Raw genomic sequence first — 23,602 nt, 5'->3', positions numbered from 1 at the left:
TCTACAATGTTTTGAGTGTTCATTAAACGTATAAATACATCATTTCTTTTCTTTTATGGTCCTTCTAACATAAACCATAAACTATTCAGGTTCCTGGAAAGACGAGGTATCAGATCCATTTTCCGATCTGCCAAGTAGGTAAAGCAGATTCTAGTCCCTGTTACGGACAGTGGCCTCAGGATTCCTGGGATTTACAACATCCCATGTGGGTGCAGAAGAAATTACATCGATCAGTCCACCCACACCATTTCAGATCGGTGTACAGAACATCAACAGCATATTAAATATCGAGAGCTGGAGAAATCTTCAATGAACATAAAATATTGTATGATGAAACAAATGTTTTGTTCCAGTCTCCTGCATACTGGGACACTGCAACTAAAGGGGCTGTAGAAATAATGTGTCAGAAACCTTCAGCCGTGACGGTGTATATAACTTTAGAGGTGGATGGAAACGAGCTCTCGACGTAGAGAAGAGCCGGAGTTATTCCTCACAGTGTTTACGCTCCGGCGGAAGTAGTGGCACCACCAGCACAGATGTTGACGCCATCTGCAGCAGCATGACATAGCTACCGTTTTTGGACTACATAAGGATAACACACCAGCAATTTTTACAGTCAGTTGCTCCTGACGTGGGCGATGGAGGAAATCGTTGAAATCTCTAGGTTTTACCCTGAACTGACGTGACAAGAATTCCGAGAATGTTTTATACAATAGTGCCGTCGTGAAAGACTTGGTTCTCATTATTTGATACCATGTTTACTAACACTAATTACTCTTCCTTTAAATGTAGATGTATGATTTACATAGATAATGATGTGAACTTATCACACTTCCAGTCAAACACTGTCAACATAGTTAATATGTTAAATTAATTTGATATACTAATAACAACACACCGCTTCACGTATAAGTGCATCACAGCGTATTTTATAAAAAAAATATTTCTCTTGTTATTCATGATAATGGCTACTATGCAATGCCGTTATCTGATGTTATGTCTACCTTGTAAGTCAGCCTTCTTTCTTCTTTATACTGTGTAAAAATTTATGGTGTAGAGTCTAGCTATGCTTGAAATTACGATTGGTGCTTGTGTACATAGCATAGTCTTTCTTGGACTTAAGCTTACTGCATCATTATTCTTTGTCTCATTCTAAGTTGTTAAAGTGTCTGTTCTGTTCAGTGTTTTGATATTTCCAAACAACACTTAGCTTCAGACATCTGCAGCTGGTAGCGGCCCTCTCAGCTTTTCCGCGAAAGTGTCTACCACTTATGGCCAAATGCTCACTCCTGCTAGTCTTTCCTTTCACGATAGGCCCTCATCATGCCGACCTTGGCGGAACCCATTACCGTTTACACGGCCTCTGTTTGTGCATACAGCCCAATGAACAATTTTCTGTAGCAGTTCTGTGCTGGATGAGTTTCACAAATGGAAAACATCCCTGGCGGTTTTCAACAACTTAAACGAATAGTTATGCTCCTTCACTGCTCCAGCCTTTCCACAACACTCGTTATGGGTCGTCTGCTAATTGCTCAAACCTCTGTACATTATTACAGCAGTGGAATCTTACCTGATTTCCCAATTTTATCTTATACTAACGTAGTACCAAATAACTCTCAACGGCGGCCTGAGGCTTCCTCTCCGACCTGGTCACGTTACTAGGTGTACCGAACCAAAATCACAAAGCTACCTCGCGGTCAGGCGCACTGAACGGAGGACGGAACATCTCAGTACGTTTCTAGTGGGAACAGACCACAGACAGAGCACCTAGAGCGACCATGGATGGGGAAGGCTGTAGGTATAAATATTGGACCCATTCGACTCGACTAGCAGTCTCAGGTAGCTCCTCATGAAGACAATGAGTCACGTTGTTGAAATATTTTGCATTAACGATACTGGTAGGTATCTGGCAGAACACCCATCTCCTGAAGATGTCAACAGATCGCCGAGAAAGCATGAGCAATTACATTCACACACCTGTCGATGGTGTGTGTGTGTGTGTGTGTGTATGTGTGTGTGTGTGAGTGTATGAAACTGTATTGACATCTGACCATGCCTGCAGGGCGCTACACTTTATTTTCTCAGGCTGTGTCTACACAGGCATTTAGTGTAGAAGAATGAAGAGCACATAAATCTCATGTCTTTGGTTACATATGATTCTCATAGGTTGTTTTGAGTTTTAAATACAGTTCCACTACAAGGTGCATTACCGCAGAATATTATTCCATATCTCACTGCTGACTACGAATGTGCGTAATATGCCTGTACTACTGTTTCTCTTTTACAGCTTGTATTCTATATCTGTAGCATACAACAGACCGATCATACACGGAGGTGAAAAAAGTCATGAGATACATCTTAATATTGTATCCCGATCTTCTTTTGCCTGGTGTAGGGCTGCAACTTGGCATAGATGGATTCTACTAGTTATTGGAAACCCACTGCAGAAGTACTGAGACATGTTTCCTCTATAACGGTTCATAATTGCGAAAGTGTTGCCAGTGCTGGATTTTGTGCAAGATCTGACGTCTCAATTATGTCCCATGCCAGGTGATCTGGTTGGCCAAATCATTCGGCTGAATTGTTCAGAATGTTCTTCAAATCAATTTCGAACAATTGTGGCACAGTGACATGTGTATTGTCAGTCATAAAAATTCCATTTTTGTTTGGGAACATGAAGTCCATGAATGGTTTCAGATGGTCTCCAAGTACCCAAACATAACCAGAGGACTCAGTCCATTCCATATAAACACAGCACACATCATTATGGAGCAACCACCAGCTTGCACAGTGCTTATTTAGAGCTTGGGTCCATGGCTCCATGAGGTCTGCATCACACTTGAACCCTACCATGAGCTCTTATCAACTGAAATCGGGACTAATCTGACGAGACCACTGTTTTCCAGTTGTATAGGATCCAACCAATATGGTCAGGAGTACAGGAGAGGCTCTGCAAGTGATGTCACGCTGTTAGCAAAAGTAGTTGCGTTAGTCATCTACTGTAACGGCCCATTGACGCCAGATTTCGCCACACTGTCCTAACGAATATGTTCGTCGTACATCCCACATTGATTTCTGCGGTTATTTCATACAGTGTTGCTTGTCTGTCAGCACTGATCACTCTATGCAATCGTCATTGCTCTTGGTCTGTAAGTGAAGGCCATCAGCAACTGTGTTGTCCATGGTGAGAGGTAATCTCTGAAATTCGGTATTCTCAGCACACTCTATGCACTATCGACCTCAGAATATTAAATATTTAACGATTTCCGAAATAAAATGTCCAATGCATCTAGTTCCAACTGTCACTCCACGTTCGAAGTTTGTTAATTCCCATTGTGTGGCCATAATCATGTTAGACACCTTTTCATGTGAATCACCTATGTAAAAATGACAGCTCCGCCAATGCACTGCCCTTTTATCCTCCAGAAACCTAGACACATTTTTGTAGAAATTATAAACGAAATTGTTAATTTTGTGTTCCTTTAGGCCTAAAACTACTTGGGTAAATTCTTAAACAAATCTTTTACCAACAATTTTCAAGAAATTGTGTGCGCAGTATACTGTACTTTTGGGTTCTGTCCTATGAAAGGTATATATAAATTCACTAATGATATCGAAAGTAAACAAATGTAATATTATTCAAACATATTTATTGAAAGTAATCAAATGGATTAAAATATATGTTAAAAACACACTTTGGTGAAATTTAAAAAAAGTAACGTACATTGTAAATAAAACATATAACACAGTCATGGGAGATTATTTTTCATGAAACATTTTAAAACAGTTTCTTTTCTCTGTAAGGCATAGGAAATGTTACAAGTTGTACATTGTGCTCTTGTTCTTTCTCTGCTTCTACATTTTTGCTAGTCTTTAACATCAGAAATTGCTGGCATGTGTGCAGATTTTGATTTTCTAACATTTTAATGAGGAAGTGGAAGAGGCACTTTTCTTCATTTTTTACTTGACTGTTCTTCTTCATCTTGTTCACTCTCTTCTGCATTGCTTGTTACTTCCTCGATATCAATGTACAGAAGTGCTTCTCTGAGCATAAGTTTGCACTTTCTATGTTGAGGAATATTTTTTCAAGGTACCCTCTCTTGAATTTGGTCCGTTCTGAACTGTGTCCCAGAATTAACTACTGACATGTCAATCAAATGAAATATAGTTATAATAGCCCATTTCTTGGTTCTGGCACTCATGGTACAATATGAGAGCTTCTGTCGACGAGGTCCACTCCCCCCATTTTGTATGCTTGGATGGCTACTGGTCTGGTGACTTCGATCTGAGTCTTATCCTTTTTGCTGTACCGTAAGCACTTGTCTGTTGGGTCCACACCATCAGCAGAAGACATCACCATTACACTCTTTCTGTCCATCCATTTAACTAAACATGTATTTCCATCATAATGGACAAGCATATCTGATGACCCTCCGCCTTCCATAGTAAGCTCCTTGTCAGTTTTCAGTCTTGCCTCCTTGGATATCCTGTTTTTCTGGATACTGCCAGTTGAAGTGAAACCTCTTTTCAGTAGCTCACATACCAGCTTCAGACTGGTAAAAATCTGTCATGATAGATTGAATGCCCAGGGGTAAGACTTTTGGTCAACTGGATTACAGTCAATTCACCTAAGCCAAATCCTTGGTTAGTATAATAAGGGTATGTGGTCTTACCCTGATAAAATGTAAAGTCTATCACAAGTCCATTGTTATTTGCAAGAGCGAACACTTTCAGACCAACAGGATTTGGCTTGTTTGGGCAGTACTACTTCAGACTACTTGCACCAGAAAATGGTACCATCAGCTCATCTACTGCCACATCTGCCTCTTCTCCTTGTTTCAGACACACTTCTCTAATTTTTGTGATCAGTGGGTGTAATTTCCAAAGCCTGTTCTTTTTTCTTTCTTCTTCTTTGACATCATAATCAAACACTACTTTCAAACTGGTACTAATTATAAATAATCCGTTCCTAGTGATGTTATCACTTATCACAGATGTTTTCGATTTGTTATCCCAATACACATGGATAACAGGATATTGTAAGCAGCTCATGATCAGACATATGCCAATAAACATCTCCAATTCAGTCAAATCTAAAACTAAAGGCCTTCCATTCACTTCAGTATAAGTTTGACAGGTTTTCTAAACTATTAGTTGCAATATGTCATCGTTCAGGTCCTGTCTAAAATAGTCAATGTATTTGTAGTTGCTAGTATCTGTTGGAGGCAGTGTTGGTTGGGAAATTGTTACTGAAGCTGGGTTGAAAGATCTTCTTCACCAATGGCACCGCAGTGCAATCAGAAGAGAAACCTAGAATTTGAAATAGATAATTTAATTTATTTGAATACATGTTGATTCTTTGTTATCTGTTCATGCATTAGCACTTATTAAAGAAAGGGGCAAATCCTTGCAAATCTTTGCAAAATTTTGGGGCAGTAAAATTATTGTTTAATTGCCATTCTACAAATATGTTAACTCAAATTCCTCCTCTGATTCTTCACTGTCAGATTCGTTTTCATTTAATTCCTGTAGCAGTGGTGGAGTCACTGTTGCAATGGTGTTACCATTTTATGACACATTATCATCGTCAGAAATTCCTCCAGATATGGTAAAATTTCATAATCTGAAATAAAAGTAATTACCACTATCATATTTACATATTTTAATTTAATGTTCGCTATTATGATTATTAACTATATTAATAACATATTATTAATGAATATACTGTTTCATAAATTAAACAAACAGTTTTTACATATGAAACATTAATGTAAAATTTTACTAATGGGATAAGTACAGGATACTGAATCTCTCGATTGTGTAGGCCAATACCTCAAGTAAAACTGAACACAAAATTATTTCTTTGTTCTTAAAATAATCCTCAGACATTTATAAATAAATCTTGCTTTGTTATATGTGCTAAAACTAAAGTTATAACTTGTAATTCACTCTTACCTCGAAGGATGTTTCTTTCACAGTGGGAGCTGGTTGCTGCCATTTTCTAAAATGATGGTTTAGAGAGACACTGTGAACAGAAGATAAGGTTTAAGTACACAAAATGCTTCCTAGATGTCAGCTGCAAGTGTCGTGCAAGGAGAGAAAGACTATTTCATGCTGCCATGCGGCGGAGAATTTTTTAAACTTGAAGTACAGTATACTGTTCAAGGGTCCCAGGAGGTTATACCATGTGTACACGGTACTACCGCCATCTGTATATGTGCTTATCGCTATCCCACGAGTTTTGTCACTTCAGTGTAATTTAGCTGTAAGAATTTGAATACTTGTGCTTCATTTTAGATCTCTCTGCAGATGTTTTCCTAGGAATTCTACATCATCAATAAATTTTAAACTTTTGTTATTAATTTTAAATGTGTGGCCATTTTGTTGCTTTTCATGGGATGTATGAAAGTTTATGGCAGCAGTTTTTTCAGTAATTCTCAGTAGTTTACACAGTGTTTTAGCTCCATCAGTGATATGTCTGATGGCGACTGAAGGTGTTTTCGGTCCACCCCTGCAAGCAAAACGCAGGTGTCATGAACAAATACAGATTGCTGTTTTCAATGAATAGTTTTAGTCGGATCATTGATATACAAGGGGAACAATATTGTCATAATACTGACCCTTGTGGCACACCATATTTGAGTGACCTTTTTATGATGAGTATGATGTATTATGATGACAAAATCTATCTCATTGTGACATGAAAGCTGCTACTGTTAGTGTTGAACTTGCACTCGCACTGTTTATCAACTATATTTTATATTAATTGTGTTAATGCTGACTTCTCCTTTACTATACATTCGAAGACAGCTTCCAAATACAGACGTAAACAATCTGAGGGATGAAAACTCTTCGGAAGGCATCAATACAGACTGGCAAGAAGTGAAAAGCAAGCGAGGAGGCAGAAGAAATTCGACTGTAGCGAAACAAGAAAATGAACTGGCCAAAACCACTGAAGACACAGAAAAAGAAAAAAAAAGAACGTCTTACAAGACTGTGCTACAAAATTGAAAATCTGGTGAACAGTGTTTGAGGCCCACTATACAAACGTTTGTGAATGCTAGTACTAAAAACAAAAATAAAGCCATAATAGGTATTGGCGATGAAAAAAGAATGCTGTATGGTGACAAAAAAGCCTGGCTCCACCTAAGCAAACTAAGAGGTGGCACCACAACTGAAACTGTAACTAGCTTCTTACAGAACACTTTCCCAAGTCACATCAATTTTACAGTTGAAAAACTGGAAACAAAGGGAATAAATAATAGTTTCAAAATTGGTGTTGATTTCGACGTAAAAGATAAAATAATGGACAACAGTATATGGCCAAAGAACATTGTGATGAAACGTTTTTTTATTCCGGTGGGTGCCCAGCGCACCAGTGCTATAAACTACCAAGACCAAGAACATTCCAGTGAAAAAGGAAATTGATATCATTGAAGAAAATGCTGTCTTCGTTATAGCGAGTGTAAATGTTCAGTGCCTCAGAACAGAACTTGATACATTATCACAGTCTGTTGACGAAGTGAGACCTGATGTTATTGTGTATATGTGAACACTGGCTAGCCCAGAAACAGAATATTTAGAAATGGTGAATGCATGGTATAGAAAAACTACTATCCATGGTGGTGTAGCTGTGTATGTAAATAGTAAACTCAGTGCCAATAAAATTGACTTAAGTAAGTTTTATGTAGATCTAGACCTAGAATTAGCTGCTTTGTGACTGTCAGATGCCAACTTAATTGTTGTTTCTGTGTACCGTTCACCAGATGGAAATTTTGAAAATTTCCTCATCCAGTTGGAAAGCTGCCTGTGTTACCTAGTGCAGTTAAGGAAAAAAATTGCTTTATGTGGAGACTTCAACGTTCATATTAGAGAAGGTAATGATAAAGAAAAAGCTTTCATGAACTTAGTAAGCAGCTATGGGCTATTTGTAGGAAACTCTCTACAAACAAGAGCAGCTATTTGTCTTGACACAATTGTGAGAAAGCTAAATAGTTGGGACTACAAAGTAAGTGTGGTGGACCCATACTAGCAGATCACCATGCAGTAATCATGAAGTTAAGGACACATACAGTAAGTACACAACAAATTCCCAGCTGACATTCAAATTATGTGTTCAGAAATAGAGTTATTACAAAGAAAAGCTTAGATGAGTTCAAAACTACAGTGTCTTCTATAGATTGGCACCAAATAATTGATGAACTGCCACAAAATTCTGCATTCAATAACATGTTCCAGAGCCTTAATGTGAAATTTGATAAACATGTTCCTTTAAAACCCAAGAGATATTCAAATGCTAAATCAAAATGTAGACAAAAAACTATCAAAGTAAAGAGGTGGTATACTCATAGACTAGCCAAAATAAAATGTATTGTCCAAATACTAAATGACAAGGTCAAAACTGCTAAAGATAGAGATATTAAGGATAGACTGTACTCTAGTTATTTACAGACCAAAAGGAAATACGGAAAGGAAATAGGAAAAGCAAGGTAGGAAAGCAATGCCAGATTTATTGAAGAAGCTCACAGTCCTTCTAAAGCAGCATGGGATCTGGTTAATAAGCACAGGAAAAAGCCCACCTCTTGCTCTAATTCTTGCAGTCCAGATGAGTTTAATGACTATTTTATAAAAATAGTGGAAAACACAGTAGATGAAATTCCTAACTTTGGAATAGATGCTGCAGTTGCTGTGAAATTTGAAACTAAATGCAGCATGATAATGTGGAAGAGAGTGTATCCAAAAGAAATAATAAAACTTGTAAAAAGCTACAAATCTTCAGGGAGTCCTGATATTTATGGCATGTCCTGTACTATGTTAAAAACTATAATCAGTGAAATTGCACAGACATTAGCAGTAGTAATAAATCAAAGCCTCCATGCAGGGGAATTTCCAGACTTCCTGAAAGTAGCACGCACAGTGGCTGTTTACAAAAAAGACAGTCGACATGAAGTGTCAAGCTACAGGCCCATATCTATAACACCAGTACTATCGAAGATGATGGAGTCGATAATGAAAGAACAGCTATTACATTACACTACTGGTCATTAAAATTGCTACTCCACGAAGATGACGTGCTACACACACGAATTTTAACCGACAGGAAGAAGATGCTGTGATATTGAAATGATTAGCTTTTCAGAGCATTCACACAAGGTTGGCGCCGGTGGCGACACCTACAACGTGCTGACATGAGAAAAGTTCCCAACCGATTTCTCATACATAAACAGCAGTTGACCGTCGTTGCCTAGTGAAACGTTGTTGTGATGCCTTGTGTAAGGAGCAGAAATGCTTACCATCACGTTTCCGACTTTGATAAAGGTCGGATTGTAGCCTATTGCGATTGTGGTTTATCGTATCGCGACATTGCTGCTCGCGTTGGTCGAGATCCAATGACTGTTAGCAGAATATGGAATCGATGGGTTCAGGAGGGTAATACGGAGCGCCGTGCTTGATCCCAATGGCCTCGTATCACTAGCAGTCGAGATGACAGGCATCTTATCTGCAAGGCTGTAACGGATCACGCAGCCACGTCTTGATCCGTGAGTGAACGGATGGGGACGTTTGCAAGACAACGACCATCTGCACGAACAGTTCGACGACGTTTGCAGCAGCATGGACTATCAGCTTGGAGACCATGGCTGCGATTACCCTTGACGCTGCATCACAGACAGGAGCGCCTGCGATCTACATCTACATCTACATCTACATCCATACTCCGCAAGCCACCTGACGGTGTGTGGCGGAGGGTACCTTCAGTACCTCTATCGGTTCTCCCTTCTATTCCAATCTCGTATTGTTCGTGGAAAGAAGGATTGTCGGTATGCCTCTGTGTGGGCTCTAATCTCTCTGATTTTATCCTCATGGTCTCTTCGCGAGATATACGTAGGAGGGAGCAATATACTGCTTGACTCTTCGGTGAAGGTATGTTCTCGAAACTTTGACAAAAGCCCGTACCGAGCTACTGAGCGTCTCTCCTGCAGAGTCTTCCACTGGAGTTTATCTATCATCTCCGTAATGCTTTCGCGATTACTAAATGATCCTGTAACGAAGCGCGCTGCTCTCCGTTGGATCTTCTCTATGTCTTGTATCAACCCTATCTGGTACGGATCCCACACTGCTGAGCAGTATTCAAGCAGTGGGCGAACAAGCGTACTGTAACCTACTTCCTTTGTTTTCGGATTGCATTTCCTTAGGATTCTTCCAATGAATCTCAGTCTGGCATCTACTTTACCGACAATCAACATTATATGATCATTCCATTTTAAATCACTCCTAATGCATACTCCCAGATAATTTATGGTATTAACTGCTTCCAGTTGCTGACCTGCTATTTTGTAGCTAAATGATAAAGGATCTATCTTTCTGTGTATCCGCAGCACATTACACTTGTCTACATTGAGATTCAGTTGCCATTCCCTGCACCATGCGTCAATTCGCTGCAGATCCTCCTGCATTTCAGTACAATTTTCCATTGTTACAACCTCTCGATACACCACAGCATCATCTGCAAAAAGCCTCAGTGAACTTCCGATGTCATCCACCAGGTCATTTATGTATATTGTGAACAGCAACGGTCCTATGACACTCCCCTGCGGCACACCTGAAATTACTCTTACTTCGGAAGACTTCTCTCCATTGAGAATAACATGCTGTGTCCTGTTATCTAGGAACTCCTCAATCCAATCACACAATTGGTCTGATAGTCCATATGCTCTTACTTTGTTCAATAAACGACTGTGGGGAACTGTATCGAACGCCTTGCGGAAGTCAAGAAACACGGCATCTACCTGTGAACCCGTGTCTATGGCCCTCTGAGACTCGTGGACGAATAGCGCGAGCTGGGTTTCACATGACCGTCTTTTTCGAAACCCATGCTGATTCCTACAGAGTAGATTTCTAGTCTCCAGAAAAGTCATTATACTCGAACACAATACGTGTTCCAAAATTCTACAACTGATCGACGTTAGAGATATAGGTCTATAGTTCTGCACATCTGTTCGACGTCCCTTCTTGAAAACGGGGATGACCTGTGCCCTTTTCCAATCCTTTGGAACGCTACGCTCTTCTAGAGACCTACGGTACACCGCTGCAAGCAGGGGGGCAAGTTCCTTCGCGTACTCTGTGTAAAATTGAACTGGTATCCCATCAGGTCCAGAGGCCTTTCCTCTTTTGAGCGATTTTAATTGTTTCTCTATCCCTCTGTCGTCTATTTCGATATCTACCATTTTGTCATCTGTGCGACAATCTAGAGAAGGAACTACAGTGCAATCTTCCTCTGTGAAACAACTTTGGAAAAAGACATTTAGTATCTCGGCCTTTAGTCTGTCATCGTCTGTTTCAGTATCATTTTGGTCACAGTGTGTCTGGACATTTTGTTTTGATCCACCTACCGCTTTGACATAAGACCAAAATTTCTTAGGATTTTCTGCCAAGTCAGTACATAGAACTTTACTTTCGAATTCATTGAACGCCTCTCGCATAGCTCTCTTCACACTACATTTCGCTTCGCGTAATTTTTGTTTGTCTGCAAGGCTTTGGCTATGTTTATGTTTGCTGTGAAGTTTGCATTGGTGTACTCAACGACGAACGTGGGTGCACGAATGGCAAAACGTCATTTTCTCAGATGAATTCAGGATCTGTTGACAGCATCATGATGGTCACATCCATGTCTTGCGACATCACAGTGAACCCACATTGGAAGTGTGTATTCGTCATTGCCATACTGGTGTATCACCCAGCGTGATGGTATGGGGTGCCATTGGTTACATGTCTCGGTCACCTCTTGTTTGCATTGACGGTACTTTGAACAATGGACGTTACATTTCAGATGTGTTACGACCCGTGGCTCTACCCTTTATTCGATCCCTGCGGAACCCTACATATCAGCAGGCGTATCAAAGCCATTATTACGGCCAGAGGTGGTTGTTCTGGGTACCGATTTCTCAGAATCTATGCACCCAAATTGCGTGAAAATGTAATCACATGTCACTTCTAGTAACTATATTTGTCCAATGAATACCCGTTTATCATCTGCATTTCTTCTTGGTGTAGCAATTTTAATGGCGAGTAGTGTACTTTGAAGGAAATATTCTCTTTTATGATACGCAACATGCCTTTCAGAAGGGGAGGTCAACAAAAACAGCTGTACTTGACTTAGTTACATACACAAGTCAGGGTTTTGAAGACAAAGCGTCTATAGCACTAGTACTCTGTGACCTTAATAAGGCATTTGACTGCATCCCACATAAGGCCCTGCTCAGAAAGCTAAAAACATATGGTATAGGGGGATCTGTCCTGCAAGCTCTTGAATCCTACCTGAGAAACAGATGACAGATTGTCTCCATGCAAGGAGCTGAATCAGGTGAGAAGAAGCTACAGCTTGGTGTGCCACAGGGATCAGTAATAGGGCCCCTGCTGTTCCTTATCTTTGTAAATGACATAGGCTTCAGTGGACACACCTTGCAGTTTGTGGATGATGCAACCTTGTTCTCAAAAATAGGGAATATTGTACAGGCAGTCCAACAAGCAGAAGTCTTGTTCAGTGAAGCTAAGGCCTGGTTTATCATGAACAAAATGAAAATTAATGAAGAAAAAACTCAGAGGATGCTATGCAACCTGAGTGATACTGGAGCACTGGGTAAGGCAGCAGAGGTTAAACCTCTGGGCTTTCTCATTGATACCAAATTAACCTAACAACAGCACACCAAACATGTATGTTCCAAACATTCATGGGTCGTGTACCTCTTGAGGAAACTGAAAAGTATAGTACCAGAACAGTACCTGCTAACTGTGTACTATGCAATGTTCCACAGTCACATCAGTTATGGGCTGTTGTTTTGGGGCCAATCTGCAGGCTGCAAGAATATGCTTTTACTGCAAAAGAAAGCAATGAGGGTCATTACTTCAAGCAAGCAAAAAAAAAAAAAAAAGACCACTGTAAACCAATTTTTTACCATGGGAGCAGTTTAAAACTGGTATTTTGTGTAAGCTAAAAGAGCAACTCTTCTACAGTATTAAAGAATTCTTCTCTAGTAATAGCATAGTGTTTACTTGAGCTGCAGCTCAGTTCCGTAACTCCAGCAGCAACAGTTATTTTTAATTTCATTATACACTTGTATCTATTTTATTGGTGTCATATTATTGTAATCTATTTTATAACTTAAATATGTCTTGTGGTATTAAATTACTATCATAGTAGAGTTGTATTCATGTATTTTGGTAATGTATCTTGACGCTGTCTGTCCATCTGTGGCTGGTGAATGACATAGAATTGGTAATAAAGGTAATAATAATATCAGCGAGTATTGATGTTAAAGTGCAGGTTACTGCATTAGAGCTGTGTCAAGAGTTAAATATAAGACAGATGAAACACAAATGTTACATTCGAAAATAGATATTGCACAAGGATAAATCAGGAGCCACGAAGACATTTACAAAAGACTTGAAGACGAAAATGCTGTCTGCTATAGTAAACTAGCCAACAGCTGGCGTGTACAAATACCCTCTGCAGCCATGCCACTCTTACAAGATGTTAGTATTCGTTGATCTAGGCATGTCTAACAATTAATTTGTTGTTTAACAGCTGCCACATGACACTCCAGGACTATTTCCAACATATAACCCATAATTTATTCAATGTTTGGTCTCACAAATCACAAAGTTTATGTGACTCCCTTTTTTAGTCACGTATTAAGTTTTTTTAATTATTAATCCAAAAACTCTTTCGAGGAGATTGTGGCATAGACCTACAGCACACACACACACACACACACACACACACACACACCACTACAGATTGTTATTGGTGTAGTTCTAGAAGCTGTGAAAGTGTAACTGCTGACCACTTTTCTGACTTTTGTCAGCGCTAAAATGAAAACACATTGAAATTGAATAGAGTAAACCAGCAATTGCTCCACGACAACTGCAACAGAATTCTCGTGTTTCGAAATACAGCCCCTAGGGAGCAGTGATTGAAGCGGCGTAAAAAAGTACAGCCAAGTTGAATTTTTTGCCGCATGATGAAGTTGCATATCTTAAGTTACTTCACTAAAAACTGAGCGATCGCGCCTGAAACTTCATTGCAAATGCAGTGTTCCACTAGCTGTAGCTACACTTTTGTTTCCTGTGTGAACCCGGCTGGTAGTAAACTGATTTACTGGACCAAAATACATACATAAATAAAACTACATGAATTTATACAGATGTGATGTAATAAGTGTGACATGTGGAATTGGTAACTGTTTTGAAGGGAACGTTGAATGGCATAAGGAGAGTACGCAGAAAGTATGAGATGGGGGATAGTATTAGAATAGGATACAATTACTAGGAAACGAAGAGGGTAGCAAATGACAGGAATACATGAAGAGCTGCACGTGAAAACCTACCCTAGGGCAGAACACAGATGATGATGATCTCGTAAGAGAGGTCCCTTTTAAGGAGATATTAATTCATTGCTGGGCGATAAAGATCTAGTAATGCCTTTTAATTTAAGATATGTTGTTCTATATTCCAGAAGATAACTATTTCTTTTAAAACAGAAAGTTTTTGAGTATTAATGCCGTGTTTCTTGTGTTATTTGGCATGGAGGTAAAATATTTTTACCTCCATTGTTATAGGTCGATCTGTCGACTTGAATAATATCTGTGCACACTGCACGGATTGTATGTTTGTGTTTTGAAGTGGTGTAAGGGTTTGTTGACTTGTTGTCTTGCCGAGAAAAACGCTTGGGGAAAGTTGTTTATGATCTACATAAATAAAACAAATTTACAGGCATGTTTGGTGTAATAGTTTCTGGAAGACTGGTGAGATATTTCATAATGTATAACCATATCTGAGTCGATAGTGTTCTGAACATATATGAACTTTCACTGTTTTCAAAACTAAATAGATACACGAACACTCTAGAATTAAGTGTTTTTTTTTTTTTTTTTTTTTTTTTTTGTTTACTATAGATTCTTAAGCAATATGTTGAAAACAGGGAACAAAAACTGAATACACGACATAGTCATCGAATGTTAATGCTATTGTATTGGGAAACGTCTATCAATGGTTAAACTTCTGTTGTTAATAGCGCATCCACAGTTTATATGTCATGATTAAAAATATAATGCACCTCGACGAAAAAAGTCACCCCGGCACAGTTCTAGTTTTTGATATGTTGTGTAAAACGGGGAATGATAAACAATTGGGCAGCAGAAACCACTACACCGGCAGGTGATGATATATTGATATATTTGTATTAGAACCCTCATGTATAGGAGCAGGATTCAAATCTGCGTTCTGCAGTGGAATTAATTACTGTTTCCACATCCCTTGAGGCAAATGCCTAGACGATGTCTTCAACAGGAACTTAGCCCATTTTTTCCACTTGATCTTCCACAATTATGTTCGCCAGGTTTGTTAGAACATCGACGGAAATCTGATTAATGTGGTAGCAGGCTGACCTGGCAATCCCACCTCATCTTATTGCCCTTGCTTCACTGGAGAATCAGTAAAAAACCGAAAAAATTAAAAATTGTGAATGATTTCCTCACTTAGTGATTGGGAACAACATTGATGTTCATCCGAAATTGAATCTGATACTTACATATACACTCCACTTTCAGAGTTCAGCATGAAAATATACTTATTCGTGCTTTGAAGTGCATTTGTGGGGGGTAACCTACCTTATGGCTGCCATCCGGAAACCACAGGTTGCATATTGTAACATCTGTTATTAAATAAATTTCTCAAGACGAATATAATTATTTATTTATTCGTATCATCTAGAGAAGCCAACATTCTGTTTTCATGATTTTTCTTACGTTTACAGTCATAGCATTGTCAAGCCATTACAGAATTTCAGTTATCTGTATACAGATTTTGCGTCTGAAAATGTGTGTTTTTATGAGTCTGAGAAATGATTTGATGTGAAGAAGGAGTAGAGTGGTTTACACAAGTTGCTACTGCTGCTATTCTTCTTTCTCTCTGAGAATTATTACAAAAGGAAATAAAAAGTATAGCATCAACTGATCAGCAACAAAATCAGCACCATATATAATGCTCGAATATTACTTGTTTCTTTGTTAGAGCACAGTGTAATAAAATTGTATTTGTCTGAGCTAAGTATGAATATTTTGTGGGTCCATATAAAAGAAGCAGCTCTGTGTGTGTGTGCATATGTGCTAAACTGTCGGTCAATAATAATAGTAATAATAATAATAATGTACTCTTCAAGTGTGTTTCCATTAGGAACACTTTGCTCCATGACTACATTAATGAGATCGGAGATAGGAGGAAGGGCAGCATCGGTTGTAAATTTTTAATCTCTTTATTGCAGATTGATTGCAGCTTCTATGTAGCTATCTTCATTGGTACATGAACAAAAGAACATAATGAGAATCAGACATTAAAATATCAATTAAAACCAGATCACAAATACACAATCTTGCAAACCATAAATGTACATGTACCATTTATATTCAAGTCATGAAAACTCATCATAAAGAAAATCGCATGTGTACCACATTGCCATTACAAATAACAAACAGTTAAATGAGTTTGCTGCTTACATTTCCCTGCAGCTAACCTTGGTGTGTGACATCAGTAGTAACTAGCACCCTCTTTATAACTGTCATTTGTATACAACATTTATTAAAATATATTTAAAAAATTAAATGTAGTAGCTTTACATAAAATTACAATGGCATCCTTAAATACAGTACTAATAATATTGGTTTTTGTATGAAACCTATAATCATTACCAATATTAAAACAAGTTATACGTTATGGATACATATCACACACTGAGTGCATAAGTCTCTCTTCCAACTTGGCTTAAATAACAAAAACTAACTTATATGGTTGTCAAGTATGAACCAGCGTTATGATTTCAAGGAGGTACAATACTCAAATTGACTTATAAAAATTTATCAATCTTTATTATACAAAAACAGTGTTAATAATAATGCAGATGCATGCACTGTCTGTGGCTACTGGAAAATGGCTTGGTTCATGATCTATGAATTTTGTTCACTTAATGAGCCATCACACGGCACTGCATAAAGCTGTATTTACGAGGTGTTGTGTGTCTTTCTTTGAACCTCTGAAAGCCCCTTGTTTTTGTTAGTTAGGGGGCTCTTGAAAATCTCCCATAATTGGTTGCTTCTCATTGCTACCTGCTCATTGAGCAAGGTGGGAAATTCTCTGATAACAAAATATCTCCATTTCCTCCATGAGGTCCAAAAATATGCCCTTATCCCCTCTGTGTAGCAGCTTCAGTTGCGACATCAGACCAGGAGGACCATTCCAATGTCAACAAGACGAGCAGTAAAATTTGGTTTTTTGTACTATATCCCTCCCCTCTAATACCACACACTCATGAAATATCATCTCGAGCCCAGTTCACCGTGTGTAACAAGCATTGCAATTAGCACATTGTAATTTATATACTCCTAATTCTTGCTGAAGAAAATTTGTTTTATGTCTATTATTAGCTTTCAGACACATAGTTTAACTTAAGCTGAAAAAGAAATGATAACTTTTTTTTCTCGAAATAGCTGCTGTCCTTGTGCTCATAGTGCCATAATATGGCAACATAATGAACATGTTGTTGCCATCAGTATATTCTTGGCAAGAAGCTATAATCGATCTGCAATAAAGAGATGAAAAATTTATGAATTGAATGTGTTTTCGATAAGCAAATGTATACTTCTGTGATATTCTTCTGAGCATGCTTACTTGAATGTTTCAAGTTGTTCTACCTTATTTTTTGATTTTTTCCAGTACAAACGTTTGCGTTCATCTCTCTCTCTTTCTTTCAACAGCATCTATTGCTGATGTTCTAATTCATAGTGCATCTTCCAGTTTGACAGTTTGGTTTGATGAGTACATCAGTCTGTCTTTCCACTGCTAGCCCTTTTTGTTGGTGCCAGTTCCATATGTTAAGAGTTCTTAATGTATATTTTGACTAAGTGGGCAGAAGGCATGTAGTAATTATTTTTGATACTTCGGTAATACCTGGTGTGGGGGTGTACAACTGTCATTATGTTTGTGATACATGTCTACACTGAGTGTTCATAAAGAATTGTTACTAAATCAGTCATGACTGAGAGGTGCAGCTGCATTTTACGATTCTGTTCAACACAGTCGCTGCTAGTATGCACAAAGTTGCTCAGCTTGCTTTAGTACGGAATATACTCGCAGAGTGCTCATTTATCTTGTAGTTCATAGTGAAGCAGTTTCAGCTTAGTGGTAGTTCAAAGTATACTAAGAAAGTATTGTAACACAGCCCAATTTATTTTATTTTGCAATGTAATTACCACTAAACTCAGTGCATCTCTTCCTCATCCAAAGTGACCGTTAAATTGTTTTTACCAAGTGTGTTCCTGGAGATGGTATATACTTGTGGGGGTTTCACTCATCCCTCTATAGTTAGTTAGTCTGTTGCTGACTTCCATGGTTTGCAAATGTGTTTCCATTATAATTGTGATATTAATAAAATACATATAAGTGTATCCTGTAATTGTACTGTAAAGTACATAAAACTGTATTGGAGTTTTATTCAGTTCACTTCCCACATGGTAGACCTACACAAACATTTTCTGAACAACCTCCTTATCCATGGTAAAGCACCATGCTATCATTAGAGTCTTTGCACAGGAGCAATATCTGTAGTGAGTGTGTTCAAGAAATGTGAAGTCTACTTCAACTTAACAATCTTGGCTGCCCATCAGCGCTAGCAGTCCATTATTAGAGCTAGTGCAATATAAAGTGGCCTGTGTACAGAAGTCACATTCTTGCCCAGAGCATTGAGCAAGCCCTTCTCTGTTCTATTGGTATAGCCCACTCGGCTGATTGTTGGCCAGTATGCTTTGAGGTGTACTGTTAGTGATATCTCTATCCAACATATTGTGTACAGTGTGAGAAGAAACTACTTCATTGTCAGAAAAGCAGCTAAACCAGTTGGAAACAAATAAGACACCAGACCCTAATTCAACTGAAATTTGGTTTTACAGAGACTACTCTGCTCACTGGCTCCTTTCTTAGCTCATATTTATTGTGGATCTCTTCCATGGTGAATAGTCCCAACAGACTGGAATAAAGTGCTAGTTGCACCTGTCTATAAGAAGGAAAAAAAAAGAATGACTTGAGTCTTAAAGCTCTATATTATGTTCAGTTTCCAAACACCCACATCTTATTCTTTTAATTGTTTGGAAGAAGTATCTTAGTAATGAAACTAGATTCCACTTCATGTCCTGATAGTCTTTTATGAGTGCATGCCTGAAGAAAATCTTCTCTGTATTCAAGCCACAACGTGTCAAATAACTACTAACTGTTTGGCTGGTACAATGGACTGCATAGTTGCACTCTATTCCACTAATGTCATTCAATATTGGCAGTCATCGCATGGCTGAAGAAAAATTAAAGCTTTTGCTCATTGATGATACAGAACTGTTATCCAGTTCTTGTCTGGTACTCTTGTATCACAATGGATATTATGAGGTTACAGTTGGATCAGCAGTGGGACTCCCACTGCCACTGGCTACTGTGTCACAGTACAAATGAACACTGAACAGTGAACTTTTTTAATTGAATCAAACACAAGATGGCACAGAATACAACAACAAGAAAGCAACAGCCAGAGGCAATACCAGGTCCATAACAAAGTTCTAGTTCAGCATAGCCTTGCAGATCTGTAGAGCAACCAAACAGCATAGCGTTTCAAAATCTTGGGTGCGGCACAGTATCATGACAACAAAGAATGTGTCTTGGAAGCTGATGTTGGCCTAGATATATGCCATCATAGTGGTCACCAGCATTGATGGTGGTAGTGTTGAGTAGGTGCACGCGTCCAGTGTCATAAACTCATGCCGGGTTGGGGGGGGAGGGGGGGTGATGGTGGATTGGTGGATCCTAAGGTGTCAGGCCCCAATTCTGCAGCTAGCTAGCCTCAGCTCAGCGCAAGGGGCCAAAACAGTGGTGTGCTGGAGCAGAGTACCACTCTTGAAGTGTGCCGGGCGGCAAATGGTAGTGGTAAATGGGCATTACAACACTCCTCCCCTCTGGATGGGGGGTGGCCCCATGCTGGTGCACGACCTCCATCTCATCTGCAGTACCTTTCCCCTTGAGACCTCAGGCGCCAGGAGCCCCCTGATCTAATCCAAGTGTAGTGCTGAAAGAGGCCTGGGCGGCAGCATTGGCGGGGATAGGGTGTGACAGCTGAAGCTGGAGGTGAGATCATGACGACGTCTAGGCTCCCGAGTTGTGGCCATCCCTTAAGTGTGCCCTCTGTTGATGTCCTCGGCTGAGGTACCTCAACTTCAAGCATCTGTCTTTCCTGTAATGGGGAAGCCTGAGGCAAGGCTGGATGCTCCTCTTGTTGCTGTGGTGGCCTGGAACAGCTAACAGTAGGATGAGAAGGGAGCAGGTGGAGGAGGATAGGGAGAGTGGACTCAAGGTTGTGCTCCTCTTCAGCCAAAGAGTGGGAAATCGGAGTGCAGTAAATGGTTGGTGAAAAGAGAAATGCAGACTGAAGTTGCATAATCAGAGCTGGCTGTGGTGCTGGAGATAGTTTGCTCTCCAGTATGTAGTGTGAAGACTCTTCACGACGGTCTCCAGTATCTAGTGTGAAGGCCCTTCACCCTCGTTGCTGACTAATGGTGGCAGCTAAACACCGATCTTGTCGGCCAAACCCCCGGGCCCATACTTGTGTGCCAGGCTAGAACTCGGTGTAGGAGTAGTGATTGGGGGACTGGGTGCACCAATTAGCACAGGCAGTAGAAATCGAGTTCGTTGTCCATTTAATAGGTGCTGATGACCACACAGTTGAGCGCCCCACAAGCCAAAACCGTTTAATAGCTCCAACAGGCTCTTCTCCAAAGGGTGTCACTCTATATGAACTTAAGAGAAGTGTCAGAGTGTGTTCCACGGGTGCATCTTGTATGTACTTGTCTACCAGCTGTTTGAATGTCGGAACCACATCTTACTTCTCCATGGATTGGGGATGAGTGCAAAGTGAATGGATTTGCTTTACTCCATTCTTAGTTCAAAAATTTTCAAAGACCTGTGCCCGAAATTGCTGATTGTTGTCAGTGACTTAATTCTGTGGCATTCCCTCAGTGCCAAAAATCCTAGACAGCACCATGACTGTGTATTGCACTGTGGTTGTGCAGCAATTGACATGCATGAGAACCTGGAGAAGGCATGTATTATGATGAGTCATTTGGTATTCAGGAAGGGTCCAGCAAAATAGAATAGCACCCATTCCCGTGGTTAGAGGGGTGCTGGCCATGGCAAAAAAAAAAAAAAAAAACATGACACTGGCTGCTTGCTGTTCCGCACATCTGTGCATTGATGAACTAGGCGCTCTATTTCCCGGTTGATGCCTGGCCAATAAGTGTAGTGATGAACCAGTAGCTTGGTTCTGGAAGCTCCCGAATGTCTTTGATGAAGCAACTGTAGGACCTGTTGGCGTAATGATTTTGAAATTACCACTTGTGGCGAGTTGTGGTCCATAGTTGAAAGGACCACACCATCTACTAGCATATATTACATAGCACATAGTAATGTCAAAGTGGATTAGATTTTTGGTTGGCCAGTTGTTCTGGTTGCCACTTCAAGGTGCTAACTTCTTGGAGAATGGTGTCTGCTCCCACGATTTCAGCGATTCAGGCTCCTGTAATTGGAAAATCATTCATGGCTTGTTGAGCCTCATTGTCCAAGACAAAGAAAGGAATTCCTACTAATCAAACTTGTAGTCTGATCCCATGGGTAGGCAGGGAAGATCATCTACACATGAAGGCATGCTGTGATGTGTTGGATCTCATATCTTGATAGAGACAATGTCCAGCACTGAAACTGATGAGCTGTACGATCTGGTAAATGAGCTGCTGGGTTGAACAAGATTAATGCCTTATGGTCCAGTCCCAGGCGAAACTTTTTGCCGTAGAGAAATACTTGAATTTTTTTCAAAGTAAAGATAATCACTAGTGCCTATTTCTCAATTTGAGAGTATTTCTTTTGCGCAGAGATTAGGGTTTTTAAAATGTAGGCAATGGGGTTCTCTTAACCATTGTCATCTCTGTGAGTGAGGTGTCTGCCACAATCAGCAACTTCATTCCAATTTGGAACACCACTAAAAAGGGTGCTGAGAGGAGGCACTGCCGGAGCTCTATGATCACCTTTTCATTTGCTGTGGACAATGTGACTGCCACTCCTTTCTTACATGAGGTGTGTAATGGATGTGCTATCTGGAATAGAGTGGGAATACATTTTCCACAATATGTAATTTTCTCTAGAGAAGCCTGGAGCTGCTTTAGGTTTGTTGGCTGAGACATTGGTGCAATTGCTTCTGTGTGTTTCTTCAGTGGTAAAATGCCTTCATGCAAGACAAAATGTTCTAAGTAGTCCACTGAATACTGAAAAAAATCATGTTTGCTGAGATTGCGCTTTAATCCTGCCTCCTGCAGAATGACAAAGAGTGAAATCACGTTTACTAAGTGCTGCATACTGGAACTTCCTATGATGATGATGTCACCTAATAGTTTATGCAGCCAGCCACATTGTGAATTAGCTGTCCCAAAAATCTCTTGAAAAGTGCAGAGATACTGGAGACCCCAAAGACCAACCATTTAAATATGTGTAAACCATACACTTTGTTGATTTCTAAAATCTTCAGAGAACTTAGGTCTAATGGGAGCTTTAACTATGCCTTGGCGAGCTCAACTTTGGAGAAGTATTGTCCGTCTGCCAACTTTGTATATGTCATCAGGCTTCGGGATTGCGCATATGTCCACTTCAGTGTGAGAATTCAACATGACCTTGAAATCCTAGCAAAGCCTGAGTTTGATGGATGGCTTCTTGATGATAACCTGGCGAGTTGCCCACTGACCTGATGAGACAGGTATGATCACATCCGTTTCCTGCAGCCGGTAATCCCTCCTTGACTTTGCTACATATTACCAGTGAAATCACCCTGGGACAAAAAATTGAGGTTGTGCTGTAGGTTTTTGCAAAATATAAGTTTCGAAATTCTTTGCCTTTCCCAGGCCAAGAGTTCATCCAGTTATTGGTAAGGTGCATTCTTGGGTACCAGATTGACTGCGCCATTGCATTCTAGAAAATAAACTAACGCTAAATCACAGTAAGACTCAGTTTTTACAGTTTCTATCAAACAATTCTACAAAACCCGACATTTTAATTTCACAGAATGGACATATGATTAGTGAAACTAAACAGTTCAAATTTTTATGCGTTCAGGTACATAGTTAACTGTTGTGGAAAGCCCACATTCAGGACCTTGTTCAGAGACTTAATGCTGCTATTTTTACTATTCAAACAATATCTGAAGTAAGTGATAGTTTGACACAAAAAGTAGTCTACTTTGCTTATTTTCATTCACTTATGACATATGGTGTTATATTTTGGGATAACTCTTCCCATTTTCAATGGATATTTTTCGCTCAGGAATGGGTGATTCGGTCAATAAGTGGTGTAAGTTTGCAAACACCTATTCACTAGTCTGGGTATTCTGACATTGACTTCTTAATGTATGTATTCTTTAATGTTGTTTCTTGTTAACAATATCAGCTCATTCCCAAGACTTAGCAGCTTTCACTCGGTT

General features: G+C 39.5%; 1 protein-coding gene across 1 annotated transcript in view; it reads left to right on the top strand.

The window, feature by feature from the left end:
• The first annotated feature begins 14,653 nt into the window (after positions 1 to 14,653).
• Positions 14,654 to 23,602, top strand: part of LOC126183348 (protein OPI10 homolog) — a 93,419-nt gene continuing 84,470 nt past the window's right edge. Inside the window, exon 1 of the mRNA XM_049925230.1 lies at positions 14,654 to 14,801. Within this exon, the coding sequence (XP_049781187.1) occupies positions 14,772 to 14,801 (30 nt within the window). The 5' untranslated portion in view covers positions 14,654 to 14,771. The remainder of the gene's footprint in view (positions 14,802 to 23,602) is intronic.

This window comes from Schistocerca cancellata, chromosome 4 (assembly GCF_023864275.1).
Source record: "Schistocerca cancellata isolate TAMUIC-IGC-003103 chromosome 4, iqSchCanc2.1, whole genome shotgun sequence".
NCBI lineage: Eukaryota > Metazoa > Arthropoda > Insecta > Orthoptera > Acrididae > Schistocerca > Schistocerca cancellata.
Note: the sequence above shows the minus strand (reverse complement) of the source record. Positions and strands in the feature narration are given on the sequence as shown.